This window comes from Dunckerocampus dactyliophorus, chromosome 2 (assembly GCF_027744805.1).
Source record: "Dunckerocampus dactyliophorus isolate RoL2022-P2 chromosome 2, RoL_Ddac_1.1, whole genome shotgun sequence".
Taxonomy (NCBI): Eukaryota; Metazoa; Chordata; class Actinopteri; order Syngnathiformes; family Syngnathidae; genus Dunckerocampus; species Dunckerocampus dactyliophorus.
In genome coordinates, this window is record NC_072820.1 from 46,300,293 (window position 1) to 46,325,225 (window position 24,933).

Genomic DNA, 24,933 nt, shown 5'->3' on the forward strand with positions numbered 1-24,933 from the left:
AGCGAGGCAATCACACGGAGATTGTACGTTGCAAGGTTATTAGAATCACGTCCAAGTCACTTAACACGTGCGCAACGTGCAATGCACGCAATCACTCGTAGCCAGGCATGGCGTGCGGGCCACGTACTCACAACTTGCACAATTGTACGAGTGACGTGCGTTGACGTACTCCCTCCCTGCTTTTGCTACTCCCTTCATGCAAAAAAACATGGCGGTCATGTCCTCCTGAAAAAATGTACAGACTAAAAACACGCATGGGGGGTTGTGGCCGGGGTGAACCTCAATATACTTGTATTAGACATCTATAGATACTGTATATCAGCATTTGCAAAGAAAAAAAACATACAACTGTGTGTACTTTATGTGTCGGTGTTGTTAAACTCTGTACAGGCTAAGCAAAAATGAAGTGGCGACGTGAAATCTGATTTAATGAAGTTTGTTTAATTAGCATTTCACCAAGAGGGGAAGGCAGGGAGAAGGGGGTGGTAGATCTAGAGCTCACTTATCATTTTAATTAACATGGAAAGTTGAGTCGTGGCAGCAGGGGGTAACCTTTATGAAAAGCCAGCCTGCAGATAGAAGTGTCGTTGTCAGTATACAACATGGACTGATAAAAATCATCTGATAGCCAAATACAAATTGGCTGTACCTGTTTGTATCCATGTGAGTGACTTGGCACCATTATACCTTTAATGAGGATTGCGTTGCCAGTGAGACGTAAGATCTCTCATTTAACCCCGCCAAAGACACGCTAAGGAGCTTAAAATGTCAAGTTGGCTTTTTGGGGAGCGCTCAGGAGGATCACTTCACAATGTTTTACCACAAATACGACTTCCCCTCTGCTCATATTAGCCTGCACATGTGTTTGCGCCAGCAGAATTTTCACCAAAGACTGTTAATGAGAGTTAAAATGCTCTACTTCGCAAATGACCTTAACAGGATTGCTCTGTGGTACTCATTTGCATAAAAGATGATAGATTGCCCACAGAATATCCTCAATAGAGTGTTAAGCTGACTGGTTAATTGTTTACTTTTGGCCTAGCAGGGGGTGGTAATTACAAATGCCAGAGAAAAGCTAATCGCTAAATACAGACTCATAATTGGAGCTTTTTGGGGAATATTTTGGGAGTGGGTTACGTTTTCCCCGAAAGAGCACATGAGTGCGGGTGAGTAGAAGGTCGTAGTTTGTATCCCCGAGTTAAATGTCCTCCATTCAAAACAATTTTGTCCAGCATGGTCAGGTCTGTCTGGGAAAAGGCCACATATCACATACTATTTTGTCACAGGAGGACTTTTTGCCTGCAAAGTAATAGCATCAAATTCAAATGCTCGATCAAGGCTCAATTGTAGTTTTAACAGTGACGCAAACTAACTTTCATCACCGCAGTAGGAAATGCTGTCATAAAGACAGCAATTAAGCAGTGTGGTCCGCTCAACTAAGCTCCCCGGGTGCAATTTAAGATCGTATGTGTCATGAGAGTATTATTGTATGCCACCAGAGGAAACGTAATGACCCAGCTTCACCTGCCCATGACAGAACAGGCTGGCTAGACCAGACTTGCTCCTTATTCTGATCTACTGACTCTTAATTTGGTGGATTGAAGTTTTATCAGTAACAACAAAGAAATTACACATGAGCATTGGCAATTTGAAATTTACCAATTAACAATCAGCCTCAGTAGAAAGCAGAAGAACCATATACAGTCTGGTCGCCAGCCTGACTTTGATCAAGTGAGCCCAAATCAAAATCAGATCGTTCTGATGTTTCGGGCGGCACAATTGACCATTAAAGTCACAATTTGACTCCAGATGGCCATATGTTGTCGAAAATCGCAAAAATGTTGTAATTCACAAATCATCCAGCCCTAGTTGACTTGCTAATACTCCGAAAATGTTCATAATAACCCATTAAATGTACCCTTTGTAATCAGTTTTACTGATCTCCAAGACATGTGGTGAACATGCCTATCCTGACAGGATGCACAAAAGTCTTTATAATCCATGCCAGAAATTGCACAAGAAGTTGGACCTTAAGTGGTGATTTTGGGAGAATTCCAAGGGTCGTACTTCAACTCCTCTTTGGGAGTGCTGTGGATACCACAACTGACATTACAAGCAGAATTAGCAAGGCCAGAGTGGTGATTAACATGCTCAGAAAGATCTGGAGCTCAAAACACTTCTCCACCAACACGGAGTTACGCATCTTCAACCCCAGCGTAAATCAAGTGATGTTGTATGGATCAGAAGCATGGAGAACACCTCAACATCGACACCTACTTCAGAAGGATATTAAATATCTGGTGGAAAGACAAAGTCAACAATACCGACCTGTGGAAAGGAACTAGCCGAGACCTCGTAGGCTTAGAAATCTGTAAGATAAAGTGAAGTCCAACTGGCCACACCCTCAGAAAACCTGCCACAAACATTCCTCGACCTGAAATGGAATCCCCAGTTGAGAAGGAAAAGAGGGCGCCCCAGGAACAGCTGGAGAAGAAGCATAGAGGAAGAAATGGCAGAGTGGGCTCAACTGGGCAGAGCTGGAGCGAAAAGCCATTAACCGTGTAAAATGGAGGACATTCATCAGCGGGCTATGCACCCAAGTGGAGCAAAGGGCTTAAGTCAAGTAAGTCAAATCCTTGGGAATTTGCGTTAGCTGCCGTTTGACTGAGCCTCAAAAAGTCACCATCCTTTGTTCTTCAAATGCCGTACTAAATTAAAGCTTTTTAATGTGCTACCGCCACAAGATATTTTTAGTGCCGTGTTTTTCATTTTATGTCACTCTCACAAATAGAAGGGAAGTTCCACATGGCAGACATGTTCGATTTGGATTTGGCACGCCGAAAGTGGGCGGGGGACGCTTCTCCAAGACGTTAGAGCAAGACAGGAATCACAACAGGCTGCAGGCTACGATGGTACTCAGCAGAGGCGATTAGCTTTTGGGATCGGCGTTGAAAGGCGTTTATCAGCGTACGCTGTTCACATGCTTTTCCACGGAAATTGTCCAATATTGATCGGTGGCCGATCGATCGTAGCATCCCTGATATCAACCATTGCATTTGTTTCCATTCCATTTCGAAGATTTTTCCACCGTTGAAAAGCAGCTCCAATATCTACTCTAGTTTTACTTCTTGATTTGTCTTCTTTTGTTGGCTCTGTTTTTCTCAACATCCCAGTGTGTACGGGCAGACTGCTAACTGTTGATAGCGTCTCTGAGACTGCTTTTATGTGTGTGTGCACACTCATTCAGTTAAAGTCGTCATTGTGAAGAACATAGACATTCTTTGTACACTCTGTTCTCTGAAAGCACTATCGGTAACCTGGTCCAGCCGTTGGTAGTGTGCTTCTATTTTGTTGCGTGAAACAAAGTTTAATTTGGAGCCAAAGAGGGATAGCGTCTTTAACTCTAACGACAAATGGCAAAGGTTTAAGCTGTCACATTGTGTATCTCAGTCTTAGACTCAGACAGACTTCATTGATCCACAAGGGAAATTGCTTGGTTACAGTAGCTCCATTGCAGAAGACAAAGAAAAACATGCAGTGCAATATGAATAAAATATAATAAAATAAAAAGAATAACACCATTTGCATATCTACAAATAGTGTGTAAAAGTATAAGTAAATACAAGTAAATGTACACTTTATACAAGGGAGGGCAGACAGTACAGTGCAATAATGTTGGAATTATATTTTACAGACAGGTGAGGAATTGTAGAGCTGGATGGCGTGTGGAATGAATGAAGTCCTGTAGCGGTCACTGTGGGAACGAAACTGGAGGAGTCTGTTGGAGAATGAGCTCCGCCGCCCCTTTATTGTTCTATGGAGTGGATGACTGAGGTTGTCCATGATGGAGAGCAGTTTGTCTGGTGTTCTCCTGTCTCTCACTCCTACTGTCTCTCACGTGTCCAAATGAGTGCTGATAAGTTGTCCGGCTTTCCGGATCAGTTTGTCCATCCGGTTTATTTCCTTTTTGCTGGTGCTGCTCCCCCAACAAACTACACAGCAAACCCAACTGTGTTAATAGAATTCATATGGAGTTAGTTTCAACACTTTCGGTTAGTTGACTGAGTACAAACACTTTTCAAAGTGTTTCATGTTTAACACAGAGGAAGTGATGCAGCAAACGCTTCAAATCGTTGAATTCAACACATTGAGTTGCTTTTAACTCACCTATTTTAACACCCTTACCTTAACACCCTCCTCACGTGAACATCACAATTTTATGTTAAATAAGTCCTTTCACAATGCTTCACAAAAACCCAAAATACTAAAATTTTGCCATTTTGAACCAAATTTTATTGAAGAGGCACACCATTGAACATACAGTAGCTACATACAGTAAACATCCAAAGGGGGTTAAACAGTGTGACAATGCGGAACAATGTCATTTTTTTATCCATTTCATTTAAAAACTGCATGTCAATGGTCTGTAATGCATCAAGTAACCTACAGATTGAACAGAAAAGTAATCTCCTGTGTCCTTTATGCAATGTGCATTCAAGGGGTTATTAATATAAAGTGTGCCTACTTCGCACATGAAGAAATGCTTGATTGTGCTTAATGACAATGCTGGTTATCCTGTTGAAACTTGGAAAGTCTCTCTCTTTCCTGACTTCCACAAGCATACCAATATGATACTCAGTCCCACACCTCAGCAGAACTACTCACATCCACCCTAAGGAAGGAAGGGATGGATGGATGGATGGATGGATGGATGGATGGATGGATGGATGGATGGATGGATGGATGGATGGATGGATGGATGGATGGATGGATGGATGGATGGATGGATGGATGGATGGATGGATCAACCCACCAAACCATCAATTAACAAAATAACACAAAATAAACACATCATTTTGCTGCAACTACAATTTGCAAAAATGTAAAAAATATATCAAACTAAACACCAATATTCTAGAACCAATAAGCATGTACCTTGCCATTTAACATAGAAAATAAAAAAAATAAAAAAAACAACAACCGCTCCCGTCAGTGATGTCACCGAAGTGCGGAAGTGTGAGGATGCTTTATAAGGTGTCTCGGGACGTCTGCTATGTTTGACTCCAGCTGCCATGAACAGGCTACAGTAAGTTTGAATGCTTATGTTTTGTTGTTCGAACCAGAAGTGAGTGTTATGGGTGTGAAATGAAACCGGCAGAAACACCGAGTGTGATGTGTTTCGCGGGAATCTGAGGAGGAATCATCCAAGCTGATGACGGAGCCACTCCCAGCGCATTTACATACCTCTGAAATGACGAAGGCCTTCTCTTTAAGCCGTAAAATGTGTAGGTCTTGCAGCCTTGTCTCGGTACGGTCCATCGCCTTTCTCTTTTGTGCGGTCCATGTGTTTGTTACGTCGTGTATCTCTCTACAACTCTGATATAAACAAAGCTGTTGTCCTAAAATGACGTCCGCGGCCCACAATGCATTGCACGATCACGTGCAAGTATCGCAAGATTTTGTCTTGGCTGCGTGATCCAAGATGGCGGCGTAAACAAACCAGACTATATTTTGGATGCTAAACAAGCGGGCGAATGTAAGACAAATATTTTAGATGTTAACCAAGAAACGCGCTAACTGGGGCGGACGTTAACCAAGGTACCACTGTATACTGTTAGAAAGATGAGAGTTTATATTGTTTTCTTTCCTTGTGTTTTGACAATTCCCACTTTGTTCGGCGGTGCTTGAAAGCACCATCGTTGCATGCTGTGAGACAACGTGAAAGTTCCGTCTAACGTTCTCCAATGCTGCCACAACTAGACATCTATTTTCCCATTCTTCTTTCACCTCATGTTGGCTCCCAATGCAGATGCTGTGTGTGAATGCATAAAGGATGACGTCACTGTGTCTGCGTTGAGTGCTCGTGTTTAGTATTTGTTTGGGAGTCAAGTTAGTTGGTGTTATCTCACCCACACATCAAACAACAATGTGATAATCATCTCTCTAAAAAACAAACTCCAGGCTTGTACCAAAGCTTCCTTTCTGAGTCCCTTATTGTGTTCGGTGCAGTCAGACAGGATGTAAGATGCAGCGCTTCTATTGTGAAGGCCAGAAGTGGTCTTTGAGCTCTCCGTCTTCAGGAAGATGAACCTGAATAAAGTCAGTGGTCATCTTAATAAGACCCTTGGTTACATTGTGTTACACAACACATAATCATTCAATAGCATTCCGTTCATTATTCGTGCACCCGAAAAGGTTGAGGACCACAGCTCTAAATGACAGGAACGCTCTGCTGTTTTTGAGGTCCTACATCAAAAACGGTTGTCAAGGATCCTCTTCTCAACTGGTCTCTGGTTATTTCTCATTTTGGTGATTTAAGTCTGGTTATTTAAGTCAATTTATTCATTTTTTTTTAACAGTCATTTCAAACTAATTTTATTTATATATATTTTGTTTTTAATTAATTCTCTTTTTTGTAATTTTATGTATTTATTTTATTTATTTATGCGTTTATTTAGGTCAGACCATGCCAGTGTATTAGTTGTTTAAACTCAGTGTTATCTTTTGACATATTAACACACATAATTAAATATCAAAATTGCACTAAAAAAGACCACAAGATCACTTATAACAATGAATGTACAGTATACCATCAGGAGGATGACTAAAATATTGCTCAATTTATGTTTAAAATGGAAAAAAAACAAGTCAGGCATGTGAAACATTGGTTGTATTTTAATGTCATGTTTTACCTCGCTGTCTGCGACCAACCCAGAATGGATCCGCGACCCACTTTAGGGTCCCGACCCACCAGTTGAGAACGACTGCTCTAAATGACCAGTGCTCTGTTGAACAGCCCCTCTCATATGCTTTTGTTATCACACAAGTAACACCGAATTAGTCTGCCATTCTAATAATGTCGAGTAACGGTACGTTTGCAACGACCTCTCATTAAGTACAACTTCAATAACAGCCATAATCAGGCTGAAGCGGCAACAGATGATAATGAAGGGCTCAGAAGGATCACGCAATAAAAAGTTGCCCCTCTCTTTTAACTTTGTTCTCCGCAAAAGAAACACCTAGCTTTGAAAAGTTGGAGTTGAACTGATTTTAAATCCCTTCGCTTGAAGAAATTGTGAAAAAAAAGTTGAGGTTGGAGGTTTCTAGGATGTTGAATAAAATGAATTACGACAGTGCTGTCTATATTCTACATGCATTTGAAGTGAATGACATAATGTGTATAATTATGTGTATAATGCATGCATGTGTATGGTTCACTGAGGGTTAGGCTAGGTTGCAGAAGATGGCAACGTTTGATGTCAGCACCCAGCCGGAAAGCTAGCTAATCTGGCCTAGAGTGTTCCCGCCTGGCAGCTGGCTAGCGATGAATAGGATATCGATTAGCTCTGTCTTTGACATGCCTTTCAGTATTCATGTGTAATATTGACTTGAACCTCCAACATCTGCAATCACCTCCGATACTGATGACAAGGACAACAAAAACCAACAACAACTCTACAACACGGATAATGGTGTCAGAACGAAGCACTACATTAACACTTTTTACCTTTCGGTTTCCTTTAGTCCAACCTCACAAAGCAGCAAAATGGGTTCAAGATCACTCTGAAGACGCTGGAGGACAACCTGCTCTCTCGCTTGTCCTCTGCTTCAGGGAACTTCCTGGGTGACACAGAGCTAGTGCAAAACCTGGAGACGACCAAACACACCGCTGCCGACATTGAAGAAAAGGTTTCAATTTGTCTTTCCTTTTGTATCTTTGCAGCGTTTGGTATGCTTTCAAATTATTCCGAGAGGAGCTACTAGAAATACATACTGGGTGTCTTTGCTGTGACTGAGATACACTCCTGAACAAAATTGTAAGACCAATTGAAAAATGTACATTTTGCACTGTTGGATCTTCAAAGTACATTCTAACAACATATACACACACACATATATATATATATATATATATATGTATACACCTACACTCCTGATCAAAATCTTAAAGACCAGTTGAAAAATTGCTAGAATTTGCTTTTTGCACATTTGGATCTTAGTGAGGTTTTAAGTAGAGCTACAATATGCAAAAGCAAGAAGGGGGAGTGAGACAAAAAAAACATTTGGAACTTGTAATTTAAACAAAAAAAACAAAACTTGAAAAATAGGGTGTTTAAGACCACAGGTTATAAAAGCCAAAATCTGCTCAAAATGTTCATTTTCTGTCAGGCATTCACACTGTCATGCCCTCCTGATGGCTAAAGCTAAGAAGCTTTCTCTTCTTGAGCGTGGTCGGATTGTGGAGCTGCATAAGCAAGGCCTCTCACAGCGTGCCATTGCTGCTGAGGTTGGGAGCAGTAAATCAGTCATTCTACATGTTTTGAAAGATCCTGAGCATTATGGAACAAAAAAGTCAAGTGGTAGACCCGAAAAAAAATCACACCTGTGCTGAGCCGAAGGATCTGATTGGCTGTCCATGAAGACACAGGGCGGTCTTCCACCCACATTAAGGCCCTTACTGGTGCCGACTGCAGCGCAATAATAATAATAATAAATAAATAATAAATCCCATAGAGAACATTTGGGGATGGATGGCAACAAGGGAAGTTTATAAAAATGGCCATCAGTTCCAGACAGTTGATGCCCTTGGTGAAGCCATCTTCACCACTTGGAGCAACGTTCCCACTAGCCTCCTGGAAACACTCGCATCAAGCATGCACAAACCCATTTTTGAAGTGATGAACAAGAACGTTTTTTTGTTATTTTTGAGTGATGGTCTTAAACTTTTGATCAGCTGATAAAACAGCCTATTTCAGTTTAATTGTTTTCAATAAATTACTTTTTCAAAGTGTTTTTTTGTCTCACTCCCCCTTCTTGCTTTTGCATATTGTAGCTCTACTTAAAACCTCATTAAGATCCAAATGTGCAAAATGCAAATTCTAGCAATTTTTCAACTGGTCTTAAGGTTTTGATCAGGAGTGTATGTATGTAAGCCGCTACATTGTCTTAAACTTAGAATCCTGCGGCTTATACAGCGTTGCGGCTAATTTATGATTTTTGCTGGAGACATTGTACACAGGGAGTGCTTTAATACCCGGGAATGGTACAATCAGCAAACTTGGGACTCAAATAATTACCCCCGTGGCGGTGGTGTCCAAATCGCACCCTCGGGGCTCGTTATATGATACTATAAATATATGAATCGATAATGATAATAACATGAATTCATTATTAATAATGGGACTGGGCAATAATAAAGGATGTTTGAACCTACAGCATTTTGTTGACATTATTTTGTTGATTCTTCTGTTCTCATGTGATATTTTATACTATTCCTGACTACAATGACGATAAAGCTTTGGTCCAATCACAAATCATTGTTCCGGTGGCTAACACGTTTGAAATAAATAATGAAATGGGTGCATTTTGTTAGCTCCTGTGGTGGAATCCAGGCCAATGCTGCTACGCAAGAAGACGTCACCGTAATCAAAGCCCTGAGCGTGTGCGCTTGCGTGTTGACGGATGCGTTTGTTTATGTGTGTGATTTTGTTTTACTGTAGGTAAAAGAAGCTAAGGTGACAGAAGCCAAAATCAATGAGGCTCGAGAGCACTACAGACCGGTGGCAGTGCAGTCTTCGTTATTGTACTTCATAATGAACGACCTCAATAAAATACACCCCATGTACCAGTTCTCTCTCAAGGTAGGCCATCTATTGACCCGGCATGTTCCCACAACCCTCAAGGGCCCCCCTACGAGATCCTTCTTCACACGCCTCTGTTCCTACCCTCTTCCTTCCATTTGTTCACCATGTTTTATGCTCTTTGGCCACTTTTTATTGTGTCTGCGGCTCCCTAATGTGGTTATGTCAAGCTTAACTTCTTTCATATTGTCAGCCGGCCAGCTCCAAAAGGAGGCAGTCTGAGATATGGATTGTAATCACCCTCAACTCTCACCAGTACTGTGGATGCACCTGCTCAGCTCAAACATAATCCAATGAAAAGACACTTTCAGTCTGTATGACAACATGTCCGGGATGAAACATTGCCGTGTGGGTTTATCACACAGTTCAATGTTACTTTGCTGAGACCGGAAGATTATAAGAAGGATTGCGCTAACAAGCTCTTTCCCCATCATTTCATGACTGCTATTATGTCTGATTGTCATTGACAGCTTTGTCATTGTGGTTGTTGATATTGATTTGTCCTTTATCCTTGTTCGTCTTTATAGTTGTCACGGACATTTATTTGCTGATGTCGTTCTGTATGTTTCTGTTGTTCTGTCACAATTGTTGTTGTTGCTGCTGTTGTCCTTGTCTCTTGTCTCTCTTTTTTTTGTTTTTGTCCCCCCCCCCGTTTCCTTTTCTCTTCTTCTCTGTCCCCTCCTGCTCCGGTCCGGTCGCTCCAAATTTGCTTTATAACAAGCATCAAGGTCGAATAAATTTTGTATGACAGGGGAAGTGTATATCACACTTCTCTCTGGCAGAGTAAATCTGTTGAGCACTTGACGGCATTTAGGTATACAATTCTATCTGCTTTAAAGGCTGGACAGGACAGGGGTAAAAAAAGAAAAAAAAAAAAAAACAAAAAAAAAACAAGCTCTTTCCCCAGTAAGTACCAGAGATCAACGCTATTTGGATGGGTATCATTTACATTTGAATTGATACTGATACCAAATCGGTATTTATGAAACAGTGCCGCTGCTTATAAGGGGAAAACAAACAAAATGATCTAAAAGCATTGGCTTTTTATTTTAATGGAGTTTTGTGACATGCAAGTTGACCAGAATAGTAATTTAAATCCTTCAATAAGTATACAGTACAATTCTAACTAAACCACAATGGCACCGATACCAAATAATAGTAATTATCAAAGCAAAACCAGCAGCATTACAGAACAGAACGCAGGGAATGTGCTTGACCTGCTTCATGAATGCACCTTGCTCGCCGTGACAGTGATTGGAGGATAATGAGGAAGTGTTGTGTTTGTTTGTTTTTCGCAGCGGTGAAGCATATGTGCGATGTAGGAAGCGAGCACTATTGCTGGCGTTAAAAGACATTAAAGACATAAAAGACATTAATTGCACATCACCACCTTCAACCACCCGTTGCACGTGGCACCCAAATATGGCACCGATAGCTTACCTTTTCCCGGTCTGGTTACGACTGTTAACATCAGTACCGGTGCCGCTATGGAACCGGGTTTTGTACCCGTCTCTATTGCTTATGGCAAGCAGTTAGATGCCAAAGATCCAAACCAAAATGATTATTTTTCATCAGTTAAGCTGCATTTAGTTCATCGTATTTCCCACCCCCACACCCCCACACCCTGTTTTTTTTCCATGAACTGTCACAGTTTTGAATGTGTGTAATTCATGCTTCTTTTGTATTGTCCAGCGTTTTAATGTCTTTATTTGTCATGTCGTGTGTGATCATGTTGATGATGACGTGAAACACTCGTTTGAATTGACCGGAATGAAATGTAGGGTTTGAGAAAAGCAACTTCAAATGAGCAAGAACCGCCGCTTGACGTGTTTGATCTTGCACATGGTGCTGATGTCGCCTGTCCCGTGCGTCTGCAGGCTTTTAGCGTGGTCTTCCAGAAGGCGGTTCTGAAGGCCGAACCTGACAATGATCTGAAGCAGCGGGTGTCCAACTTAATTGACAGCGTCACTTCTTCGGTTTTCCAGTATACGACCAGAGGCCTTTTTGAGTGTGACAAGATCACATACGTTGCTCAGCTCGCCTTCCAGGTAGGAAAAGACGGCTGGTTTCATCAATACTGCTTGGATGCTCCTTAGAAACTGTTTGATTCTTATCAACTTGAAAAAAACGCTTTTCTTGGTCATGTCTGCAGATCTTATTGATGAAAAGAGAGATAAACCCTGCAGAGCTGGATTTTCTTCTGAGATACCCTCTCCAAGCTGGTGTAACATCACCAGTGGATTTCCTGTCGAGTCACTCCTGGGGAGGGATCAAGGTACCGTGAGATACAGTACATGGATGCAAGTTCATTTGAAAGGGTTTGTGTGGTCCAAGTAGGATTGATTGATACGGGCACATCAAATTTAATTGGATCTTGTGACAGAGCTGACTTCTGCAGTCTCTTTATTCTCTCGTGTGTGTGTGTGTGTGTGTGTGTGTGTGTGTGTGCGTCACTATCCAAGTTGCTTAAATCCATATGCCATTGTTCATATCTCCTGGACTCCAAATGTAATTTCCTTTGTCATTTCATTGTCATTTCCAGTCATCATTATCACCCCCTATTTGCTGTTATTTTTACACTTTGCTTGTTTTTAACACACCTGTCATGAAGACAGCTCACCCTTTTGGGGATATTTAAAATCTGACCTGAGAGTTGCATACTCCTTTAGGTTCAAAGTCACACAAAATAGTCTTGACTGTGTTTCCTTCGATTGCAATCGATTAGTCGATCTGTAAGACTTGCCTGTTTGATCCATCCATCCCGCAGAGTGATCATGCATTTAGACCACTAAACACGCTTGTACGTGGTGCCCCTCTCCAGGCATGCACCAGCCCTGAGCTCGGTCCCCAAAGCCCCGCTGGAGGTGCCAGCGCACACCAAGAAATGAGTAAAACCTGAAATTTTTGACACCAACAACCAATAATAACACAACCTTTGTCTTTAACTATACATTACTTCAAAAAAACAAAAACTTTCTGCGTAATTAAGCTACGCACAGGCTCTAGTTATGTTTGTTGTCAGCTAATGATAGCAATTAGTTTAGCTACAAACGTTAACTATCATGGAATTTATAGCCTAACGTAACAACAACATGAATGACTTTTTGATGGCCTCTCAGAAGCTGCTTGTACGTAAACACCAGCAGCCATGAACACCAGTTATTTCATTCACGTTGGACAAAACATAATGCAATTTGAATTGTAATTGTGATTTTCTTTTAAACCACTATTGGTAACATATGCTAGCAGGCGGTGGTGGCGTTATATTTTTTGGTTTCCAAAAATGTTATTTGGAGCGATATTCTCCAATATTCATTCAATTGCAGTAAAACCTCGGTTACTGTCATTCATCCATTTTTCCCATAAGCAGTAATCCAAATTAAATCAACTCCTTCCGGACGGCCAAAAGTGTTAACACAAAACACTATAGTTTTACAAGTATAGTTTTACACGCAGAAAACCATTTAGAATGCATCTAAATGATGAATGAAAGGGATAAATGAACAAATGAGATGTACAAATACACCACCTTCATGAGTTGTTTATTGAATTCAATAGTGTTCCTCACCTTCTTTAGCCGTGATCTTGATCAGTTATTGTTTGGTTCCATTGTGGGTTATTTTGCAGCCGTCATCAATAAGAAAAGCAGACACGAGTGGTGCGACTGTGTTAGGTAGCAAAGAACGGGGGACAATGACTTTCCATGCTAACAAGGATGTTTTGTGATAAAAATATGTAACGAACACAGTTGGACTCAGGCGGTGGATTGGTAACGCCACAAGACGCACGCCATATTGTATGCTAACCGAGAATATTTTTTTTGTACATTTTTCAACATAAACCAGAGTGTATGCTAACAGAAGCTACGTTGTATAGTATACAGTGTATGCCCAATATCTATTTTTTTCTTTACAGTTTGCTCTTAGCATGTAACCGGTTGATGTGTCCGTGTCTCTTTGCAACTCTGAGCGGTGGCAGCAGGTGTGGGCGGGGGGCGTGGAGCCACTGCTTGACCAATCGCAACAAAGTAGGCTTGGTCAGGGAAGCTAGCTGCACAATCTGAGCATTTCGGCCAAGGGGAGAAAAATGCAGATTTGCCCTGTACACAACCTTGAGATTTCGATAGACAGATAGATACTTCATTAATTCCCAACAGGGGAAATTCATTTATGGAAGATTTCATTAAAAGAAACTTACGATGGTGCCCCGCTGGGATCCAATATCATTAAAAAGCTGCTGAAATGAGCAGGATAGGGCCCCTTTAAGCTAAGCTCCACATTGTCGGCTTGGAAACAGCCTTTTCTCAACTGCACTCAGCCTAGCATGGATGCCTAAGCACTTGCTAATGGAATTCTGTCTCTTGAACTTGATGCTCTGATTGGGGTTATTGATGATGTTAGCAGACATGGAATCCCTTGAGAACCGTCTAATCGGTGCTGAGTTTTCAAGTGCTTGTGCTGAGAACTATTTACCAGTTTTTATTAACATACTGATGCTGTAAATTCCTTTACTTCTTACTCCACCGTATTAATGGTCCCGAGAGGGCGGAGTTTTGCTATTTAAGAATGACCTTACTGTACAGACTGCTCGTGTGTCTCTGTGTCAACCTTTGTACATCTGCTTGTGGCAGTAGCCGACCCCATAACAACTTTATCTGTCGTTGCTGGGTTGGAAAAAACGCAAGGTTCTGCAACAGAATTACACCATAAAGCATTTGGACAACATTACACACACTTGTTTCAATACATTTTCTCCACATGAATAACGGAAATACAGTAATCCCTCCTTTATTGTGGTTAATTGCTTCCAGTACATTTCTACAAAGTAGGATCTCTTCTTTATAAATGTTCTAAGGGCATTGAACCCATCACAACTGGACTGTTGAGGTTGTCCTAGGAGACCTTTCGCCTCTCTTCCGAGCAGGCTTCATCAGTTCATGCTCAATAGGGACAAACACTAGTCAGACTAGATAGGACAGCTTGGTGCAAGATCCAGTGTATTTTTCTTCTAAAGGACGAGGCATGTCCAGACAGGAATGGTTTGGCTCTTAATGGGTGTCGAATGACGGTCGTTGGGATACAATGGAGTGGGCCCCGCCAACAAGTGTTGTTTGGGTGGCATCACCTTCGTTACCATCCCATTCAGATGTAATGGTAGTCATGGACCCACCTGAACCCAAGGTGCCGGTGCCTTGTTTATTTGTTGGAGGCTAAATGATTGAAGCTTTTAGGAAGGGATGAAAGGACAGCGTTGTACGTGGGAGAAAGGTGGTGTCGCACACCTCCCCTTCTGATCCGAGATGGCTTCTCAACCACAACGTGGATGGATTCCCTCACTCCTCTTTCAAACCATCTGTCTTCTCTGTCCTGAACGTGTACATTTTCGTCCACAGAAGTGCGCTCTTTCTCTTTGTTTCTCTTTGAGTTGCAGGTAGACGGCTGAGTCTTGACCTGAACAGTTAGCCCGTCTGTGTTGTGACATGGGCCTGCTCGGTGGCTGCTTGCTTTCCCCCAAAGTACAAATCAGTGCATTCCTCACTGCACTGCACAGCATAGACCAGAATGAAAAATACACACGGCCGACATCACTCCTACTCCATGCTTAACACGTCAGCTCTCCGGCCACTGCTGGAGAGATGAGCTGGGGCGGATTCGGGAATCGACTGCTTGTATCGGAGTGCCAATATCGGAGATTGTAGATGCAGGCCAATATAATCTGATACTCATTTTTTGCTGATATTGGTCCAATATCAACATCAGATTGGGACACCCCCTAATTTTAGCATTGTTTATTGTCATGTTTTACAAGTTTTGCAAGTTTTACAGCTTTCAGGGCCAGACACAAATGCATGCACACATGCACAGACGCAGCGTAGCAGGCTGCAAAGTGATCGCTCCACGACAGAAACATTTCAGGTGCACACACGCACGTGTCTGTGGTGTTTGTGTGCATGTGTGCATGTGTGCATGTGTGCATGTGTCTATGTACAAACACATGCACACACGCGCAGTGTACCCTTACTGCTCCATGGTTACGTTTCACAAACTTTCATAGCAGACAGCACATTTGATTTTTAGTTTGTTTTCATTTTGATTTTGATATTTGTCTTACTGAGGTCACAAAATTCGCATTTTGAGTTCTACAATTGAACCATCCAGGTTCTAAAGTACAGTGTTTGTTGTCTTTGAGTTATAAGATAAATCACTCCAGTGTTTTTTTTAATTTTGCAAAGCAAAAAATCTTATGTAGTGTATTTTGTAAAATAGTGTATGTATAATAATGATTCCCTGCTGATTTAGTAATTTTCCCCCCTTACAGTTATATAAATTGTCCATTATTTCTATGGTAGGTTTATTTGAACAGCGAGAGACAGAGAATGTGAAAAATCCAGAAAAAATAACATTAAAAGGTTCTAAATGAATTTATATTTGATTGAGTGAAGTATTTGACCCCCCTACCAACCAGCAAGCATTCTGACCCCCACAGACCAGTCCATGACAGACCAAATTTGACAAGTCTCTTTCATTCAAACCTCTCCACCACTATGGGAAAGACCAAAGAGCCTCAGGGACCACTAATGGTACAATAATTCATACATGGAAGAAATACAAGAGAACAGCCAACTGCACTCGCTCTGGAGCTCCATGCAAGATTTCTCCTTGGTGGGGTCAGCATGAATGTGAGAAAGGTGAGGGACCAGCCCAGAATTACAAGAGAGGAGCTGCTTAATGATGTCAAAGGAGTTGGGAGCTCAGTCACCAAGAAAAGCATGAGTAACACTACTTGGCTGTCATGGAATGAGATCCTAAAGTATCTTTGAATGTTTTACATTCCGTCTCTCTGTTCAAATAAAGCTACCAAAAAATATGGACTCTTCATATTTTTGTAAGGGGGTAAACTTACAAAATCAGCAGACGATCAAAAACATTCATATCCCCACTGTATATAACCTACATAGCCTGGATATAGCCTACATAGCCTGGATATAGCCTACATAGCCTGGATATAGCCTATATAGCCTGGATATAGCCTACATAGCCTGGATATAGCCTACATAGCCTGGATATAGCCTGCATAGCCTGTATATAGCCTACATAGCCTGGATATAGCCTACATAGCCTGGATATAGCCTGCATAGCCTGCATATAGCCTACATAGCCTGGATATAGCCTACATAGCCTGGATATAGTCTATATAGCCTACTTAGCCTGGATATAGCCTACATAGCCTGGATATAGCCTGTATATAGCCTACATAGCCTGTATATAGCCTACATAGCCTGGATATAGCCTACATAGACTGGATATAGTCTGTATATAGCCTGCATAGCCTGGATATAGCCTACATAGCCTGGATATAGCCTACATAGCCTGGATATAGCCTGTATATAGCCTACATAGCCTGGATATAGCCTACATAGCCTGGATATAGCCTATATAGCCTACTTAGCCTGGATATAGCCTACATAGCCTGGATATAGCCTACATAGCCTGGATATAGCCTGTATATAGCCTACATAGCCTGTATATAGCCTACATAGCCTGGATATAGCCTACATAGACTGGATATAGTCTGTATATAGCCTGCATAGCCTGGATATAGCCTACATAGCCTGGATATAGCCTACATAGCCTGGATATAGCCTGTATATAGCCTACATAGCCTGGATATAGCCTACATAGCCTGGATATAGCCTGTATATAGCCTGCATAGCCTGGATATAGCCTACATAGCCTGCATATAGCCTACATAGCCTGGATATAGCTTACATAGCCTGCATATAGCCTACATAGCCTGGATATAGCCGGTATATAGCCTGCATAGCCTGGATATAGCCTACATAGCCTGGATATAGCCTACATAGCCTGCATATAGCCTACATAGCCTGGATATAGCCTACATAGCCTGCATATAGCCTACATAGCCTGGATATAGCCTACATAGCCTGCATATAGCCTACATAGCCTGCATATAGCCTACATAGTCTGGATATAGCCTACATAGCCTGCATATAGCCTACATAGCCTGGATATAGCCTACTGTTTGTTCTTTTTTTGTGAATAAGTAACTAAATGATTTGCTTTTCTTCACATTCCCTGCCTCACCTACCAGTCCTTGTGCTCCATGGATGAGTTCAGGAACCTGGACCGTGACATTGAGGGCTCGGCCAAACGCTGGAAGAAATTTGTGGAGTCTGAGTGTCCAGAAAAAGAGAAATTCCCGCAAGAGTGGAAGAACAAATCCTCTCTCCAGAAGCTGTGCATAATGAGGGCCCTGAGACCCGACCGCATGACGTATGCTGTGAGGTGAGAGGTGGAATCATCACTAGGCCTTTGCTCTCTGATCTGCGATGCATTTTAATGATCTGACCTGAAACCACTTGAACATTGGCTCAAACTTTGAACTAGCATGATACCAGTGCTCACCTGTGATTGCCAACCCATATGTTGCTCATCGATAGTTTCCGCTGTCCCAATCAATGAACCTTATTATGGCTGATGTGCTGTATTCTGCAGACAAGTACTCATAAATTAACTGCATCCAGTCCAGCAGCAAAAACGTGACTCAGGCGGAGATAAGACACATTTTTTTATTTCTGCTTTTGATTTTGCAAAATAATCCTTCTTTATTGAAAAATGTGTTGAAGGCTAAAAAATGTAGAATTTTCAGCTACTTTTTCATATCATCTTTTGCTGCATATCATACGAAAAGAGTAGCGTGTTTTAGTGGTGTAACGGCAAGGTTTGGTATGTACCTTGGGTTTAATGTCACGGTGCGGTTCAGTTTGTGCACAGTAAGATAAATGAAACATGGCAGGTAATTCTCAATAAATACAATTCTAAAAAAAATCTAATAAAAATAAAAACATGCATTAATATAAAATAGTGTGTAGGCGTGTCCAAACCTTTTCCAACGAGGGCCACATACGGAAAAATTGAAGGATGTGGTTGCGCCACATTGATGGAATTTTGTTTATTAAAGATGCCAAAACCAACCCATAGTTGTTCAACACATGGCAAACTGTCTGAACTAAACATTCACATCTAAGTTTCATGTGATAGGTAATGCGTTCCTGATAAAAATGTTAAGACCAGTTGAAAAATTGCAAGAGTTTATATTTTGCACTGTTGGATCTTAAGGAGGTTCTAAGTAGAGTTTCAAAATGCAAAAAGAAGTAATGGGAGTGAGACCAAAATTGGTTTCAGCAGTCTATTTATTGCAAACAAGCATTAAAGTGAAATAGGCTGATCAAATGTTTAAGACCGTAGCTGAAAATAACCTGAAACCCTCCTAAAATAGAAATTAAATGTTGAAAAAAGGACTCCGTAATGGGCATGCACCATTCTTGTTAATCAGTTGAAAAATGGGTTTGGGCATGCTTGATGCCAGTGTTTCCAGGAGGCTAGTGGGGATGTTGCTCCAGGTGGTGAAGACGGCTTCACGGAGGGCATCCACTGTCTGAAACTGATGTCCATTTTTTTAAACGTCCCTTGCCATCCATCCCCAAATGTCCTCAATTGGATTTAGATCAAGGGAAGACGCAGGATGGCTGAAAAGAGTGAGCTTATTCCTCAGGAAGAAGTCCTTTGTCAGGCAGGCATTGTGAAGTGCAGCGTTGTCCTGTTGAAAAAGCCAGTCATTACCACACAGACGAGGGCCTTCAGTCATGAGGGATGCCCCCTGCAACATCTCCACATAGCCAGCTGCCGTTTGACGCCCCTGCACAACCTGAATCTCAGTTGTTCCATTGAAGGAAAAAGCAGCCCAGATCATGATGGCGCCCCCTCCACTGTGCCGTGCGGAGATCTTCCCCAGTGGGATCTCCTTGTCATGCAAGTAACGTTGGAAGCCATCAGGACAAGGTTAAATTTTGTTCTCATCAGAGAATAAAACTTGCTTCTGCTTTTGAATGTCTTGTTTGGTGCTCTCCTGCAAATTCCAAATGGCCAATTTTGTGATGTTGAAGGAGACAAGGCCTCTGAAGGTGTTTTTTGTTCTTAAAAGCCTTCTCTCGCAGATGCCGCCTGATGGTTATTGGACTGCACTCGGCACCAGCAACAACCTTCACCTGGGCCGAGGATCGTCTTGTGTCTTTACAGACAGCGAATCGGATGACACTTTTTTGGGTCTACCACTTGACGTTTTGGTTCCATATCCCTCAAGATCTTTGAAGAAGTTTCAAATTACTGTCTTACTGTGTACAACCTCAGCAGCAATGGCGCACTGCAAGAGGGCTTGCTTTTGCAGCTCAACAATCCCACCGTGTTCAAAGACAGAAAGCTTTTTTGCCTTTGCCATCAAGAGATCGCGACAGTGTGAATTTAACAGAAAATGACATTGAATACACATTTTTGCCAAGATTTTTGTTTTTTTTAAAGGCTGTGCTCTTAAACTTTTGATCAGCTGATGAACAACCTATTTCACTTTAATGTGTGTTTGCAAGAAATTGCTGACTGAAACAAATTTTGGTTTCTTCCGTTTGCATTTTGAAGCCCTACTTAGAACCTCATGAAGATCCAACAGTGCAAAATATAAATTCTTCCAATTTTTTGACTGGTTTTAAAATTTTGATCAGGAGTGTATATGTCAGTAATCCATCCATGTGTTTTCTATGCCGCTTATCCTTATTTCTCAGTAATGATTCATTCATTTTATTTTTTACAATATGCCGAAGGCCAATTAAAAAAAAAACTGTGGGCCCAAAATTGGCCCCGAGCCGCACGTTGGACAACGCTGATTTACAAGGTTTCTCTTTATGAAAGTGCAACACAGTAGGCACATGCAACAGTAACAGTTTGAATAGTGTGCATGATTGACGCAGCATTAGGAGACAGTGAGGCTTCGGTCTCTTGCCCAAGGTCACGGGGGACTGAGGATCGAACTCACAACCATTTGAAGACAACCACTCTACCCCCCACCCCGAGTCATACCACTCCTCGGAGAAGGGTGTGATTACTATGAGCAACAGCCTCCTTCCTCGTGGAGTGTCATCAGGGTCATCAGCTATGAAATTCAATTACAATTTAAAATAAATGCCAAAGCTTATTCACGTTTGGTCGGAATGCATCAACTTATTAGTGTTGCATTTCCAGAGAGGGAATAAATGAGAACGAAAGTTGTCGCTCAATCTGAGTAAAAAAAAAAAGGTCTCTTAAATTGATTTAACTCTTTCTGCAGTCTAAGTATTTGCTCCAGTGCTGATTTTACAAAGATATAAACAGTGCAGACGTTTTGATAGGTTTATTAAATCAGGCAGTGACGGAATGTAAAAAAAAAAGTTTATAAATGAATTACTATTAGATTGAAGGAAATAATGATTTGATCCCAGTTGACCACGTGACTCGGTAATCTTTGTTGGCAAGCACAGAGGTCAGATGTTTCTTGTCGTCTGTCACCAAGGTTGCACACATCTCAGGAGGGATTTTCGGAAAAGGAAACAGCCCATAAAAATGTTTCTAACTCCTTGTATGTAGGGATGGTGTTTTTGGGCTCATCGTCACCATTGTTTGCCTCCAAACACGTCATCAAGTTCACTTGATGCGAAAGAGGTCACTTCTGGTCTCATGTGACCACAGCACGTTCTCCCAAGCCTTGTCTGAGGCATTCAGGTGTTTATTGTCAAACGTCACACGGTGTGTCTTGTGTGTGTGTGCTCTTGAGCAGGGGGTCATGAGGTCCTTTGACAGCTCTTTGGTCTTCCCCATGGTTGTTGGAGAGGTTTGAATGGAAGAGACTGTTTGTGTGACAGGAGTCTTTTATCCACATGAGGTTGAGATTAGGACTGTTTTTCTAAAGGAACAGGATGAACTAATTTAAGTCTGTGGCAATCAGACTTTTTGCTGGTTGGTAGGGGATCAAATACTTATTTCATTCCAATAGAAGTTCATGTGTAAGCTTTTTTAATGTTATTTTTATCTTTCTGTGACAATAAAGCTACCGTTACAGTTCTGGACTGTTCATGTCTTTGTAAAGTAAATTACCAAATCAGCAGGTACTGAATGTTCTGTACCGAAAAGCGTGATTAAGAATCCATGTAGCGTTACACACCTGTCAAGTAGTAATGCTGCATGAGTCATATTTGGAGTCTACATGATTCAATTGTTTTATGTGTAGTAAACAAATGGTAATGTTTAAATTAGCTGTTTCACAACTGGGGGGAAAAGAAGCTGTGATGAGCGTTAATGTTACTGCCTTTAAGTCGCTGTCTATCCAAACTTCAGAAGACTTCTGAGTTACTCAGCTTGTCTGTCAAAGATAGTAAAAAAGTGCTGCAGATAAGATAAGAGCTCCCTTCTTTCTACAGAGACTTTGTGGAGGAGAAACTAGGGGGCAAGTACGTGATTGGCAGATCTCTGGACTTTGCTGCATCCTTTGAAGAGTCGGGTCCGACAACGCCCATGTTCTTCATCCTCTCTCCTGGAGTCGATCCTTTGAAGGATGTGGAGAAACACGGTAATGCTTTTGCCTGTTTTATCTTTAATAAGCCCTGGGATTGTGCCTAGAAGCATGCGGGTGTTTATCAAAGCATACATACAGTGAGCGCAGCTGTCATTTCTTCATGTTGGGGAAACGTGAGATTTTTGTCAAACGGACTACTGGAGTCAAGTGCAGTGCTTGCTACTCTGTTTGCAACATAACATCACCAGCGAGACAGTCCATCACATCAGCCGCGTCTTTTCTGGGATAGAAGTCTTCACTGCCAAAACAGTCCGGGTAGATTGAAGGGATTTGTACGAAAAGGTCACATATTTATGAGATGACACCACTGCTGAATCAGGGGCAACAGAAAGTAAATGCCATTTCCTTCAGAGTTACTTTACATCCCGAATAATATGAATGAACTTTATGGCTGTTTTTTGGCATAATGTGGAAACCCTGAGGTTTTGTACTCACATGAAACAAGATGCCTTGAAAGCCTATCTAGTGTGGATATTGACGCTATTTACAAGCACATTGCAAGAACTGTGATGAAAAGATGCCGCCAGGAGAGGGTGGTTTGCTCACGTTTACATACAACCTGGGGTGTAACCGCACGCCATAACCATGGGTCGTGCATACTTTTGTTTTCAGGCCAGGATTGGTTCATTTTGGGTACAGCAAAGGCACAAAATGTAAAATGTAAAACTGCTAAGCTTTTGTGTAAAGCTTTAATGATTTTTAGAACGCAACATAAAAAACGGGGGCCAAAACATTTTCCACCGAGGGGCCACAAACAGAAAAATTGAAGAATGAAGGGGCCGTTCTGCATCTTTACTAAGCAACGGCAGCATAGTGCTTTCTATGTCCTTTTGCTAGGGGTGTCACTGAGACACCCATCTCATGTGACGAGACAAAAGTACAATGAAAAAACTGGACAAAAACAAAAACAGTCACAAAACAATGCAGGTGCATTTTGAAATTTTTATTGTCAACATTTTTTGAGACCAAATAAACCCTGATGTTATGATAATATAGAATAATGTATGTCATATCAATGCAAAGCAATTTGTACGATCTGTCAAACATTTGGAGGATTTCTTGAAATGCTGGCTTTTCAAATGCATTAAAGAGTAGCATTTATTTTTTATAATTTTATCATTTTTATCATTTATAACATCTTAACATTTTGTATTTATAAACAATTACCGATTTAGGGTGAATAAGATGTGTTTTCAGCCTATTTCTGGAGAGAAAAGCACAAATGGGTGTGAATTTGCAGGGATCCACTGCAGCTTTACATCCCATACACGCCATACATGCAACTAATTTACCACCTTCATCACAGCCACACTTCTGGTTCATTTAACTCCTTTGTTGCGTTTGACAAAGGCCAGTGTTAATGAAAGCCAATCCAAATCAGGCTGAACCAGCTCGAGTTGAAACAGACATTGAACCTTCATGAAATCCTTCCCTAATATAACAGCCAGGATTCTGTGAACAAAAGGCATCCCAATTGAATATCAGCAGCCTCACACTACGTCTTTCAAACTTGAAAGTTCTCATCAGGCTGCTGCCAAGAGAGCACAGTCGCTGAACTACAGCCACAAGGAGATGGTTTTATTACAGCTGCTGGGTTTACTCATTGGTGTTACGTTTAAAATACCCTGTCATTGATTAAATGATTTTGGGCTCCATAGGAGGCTAATATTCCTGAGACAAGAACCTCGCTATCTGTCTGCTTGAAGGTTGAGATTTTAATGACACAAAAGTAATTGTATTGGTAAATCTCAATGGGACAGCACAGGTAAGAACCCATTTCCTTTCTGGTTAAATTAAAGGTTTTAATGTCTTACTGCGCGTTAGATTAGAAGCTCGGTTTCACTGTCAGGTTGGTGTCATTATTCTCAACACAGTGGTGGTGCCTTCCACTAAAAGGGAACATGGTGATTATTTCAATGTTTGTTTTAATGTTGTTTTTCACGTAATGAAAACTGCAGTATGTATACTTTTTTGCTTAGTGGCAGTGATCACATGATTGATGAAAAATATCACTATATTCAGCTGGTATCACCATAATATCGTAGTTTTAGCTCCGTCCAAATTAAATCAAGACACCTTTACCTCTTGTATGCTTCTTTTTTTTTTTTTACTTCTGAGGTTAAGAGATCTCAACTGTCCATCCGTGGTCAAACCTGGTGGCCAGCCAATCACAGGGCAAACTGTTATGAACGGCCAAGGCCGTGAGACAGGAATCCAAAAATGCAGAGTCGGATAAGTGAAACAGAAAAAGTCTTTAATACAAAAATGGACAACAAAAGGGTACCAAAAACAACACAAGAAACAAAGTACAACAAAAATACATCCGGACCTAGTCGCGGGAAATAGTAACAAAAAACACTGCTTGCAAGGTGAGCTGAGCAGGGAAAAATACGAACAAGTAACGAAAAGAGCTGCTAACAAAAAACTAGCAGAAAGTACCAAAAATACAGCTACTGCTGAAGACGTCAAGCAGGCAGGTAGGTACTTACAGGGAAGCCGAGCGAGGGTCAGAAAGCCAAAACACAATGCACAAGGACAAGCTGGAAGGAGCTGAACAGGGTGTAGCAAAGGGACAATCTGGCACTGGATGTGAGTAAGCACACAGCTTAAATAGAACAACTAATCAGGCACAGGTGAAGATGATCAGCAATCAGGGTGCTCAGGAGTGTGCTGCAACAGAGAAGCAGTAGAAGGCAGTACCGCAGCACACAATCCTGACAGTATCCCCCCCTTTTATAAGACGCCCCCTGGCGGCCTACCTGGTTTATTGGGGTGAGCGGAGTGGAAGTCGGAAATGAGGGAGGGATCCAGGATACGGGAGCAGGCGACCCAG

At 41.5% G+C, this 24,933-nt stretch overlaps 1 protein-coding gene across 4 annotated transcripts in view; it reads left to right on the forward strand.

The window, feature by feature from the left end:
• Positions 1–24,933, forward strand: part of LOC129173221 (dynein axonemal heavy chain 9-like) — a 262,968-nt gene that overhangs the window by 187,538 nt on the left and 50,497 nt on the right. For all 4 annotated transcript variants that reach the window (XR_008567198.1, XM_054763939.1, XM_054763948.1 and 1 more), the window contains 6 exons: positions 7,525–7,689; positions 9,501–9,641; positions 11,519–11,689; positions 11,794–11,916; positions 17,754–17,947; positions 21,946–22,094. Coding sequence is in view for 3 of the 4 variants with exons in the window: in XM_054763939.1 (XP_054619914.1) it covers positions 7,525–7,689; positions 9,501–9,641; positions 11,519–11,689; positions 11,794–11,916; positions 17,754–17,947; positions 21,946–22,094 (943 nt within the window). In the remaining variant the exon portion in view is untranslated. The remainder of the gene's footprint in view (positions 1–7,524; positions 7,690–9,500; positions 9,642–11,518; positions 11,690–11,793; positions 11,917–17,753; positions 17,948–21,945; positions 22,095–24,933) is intronic.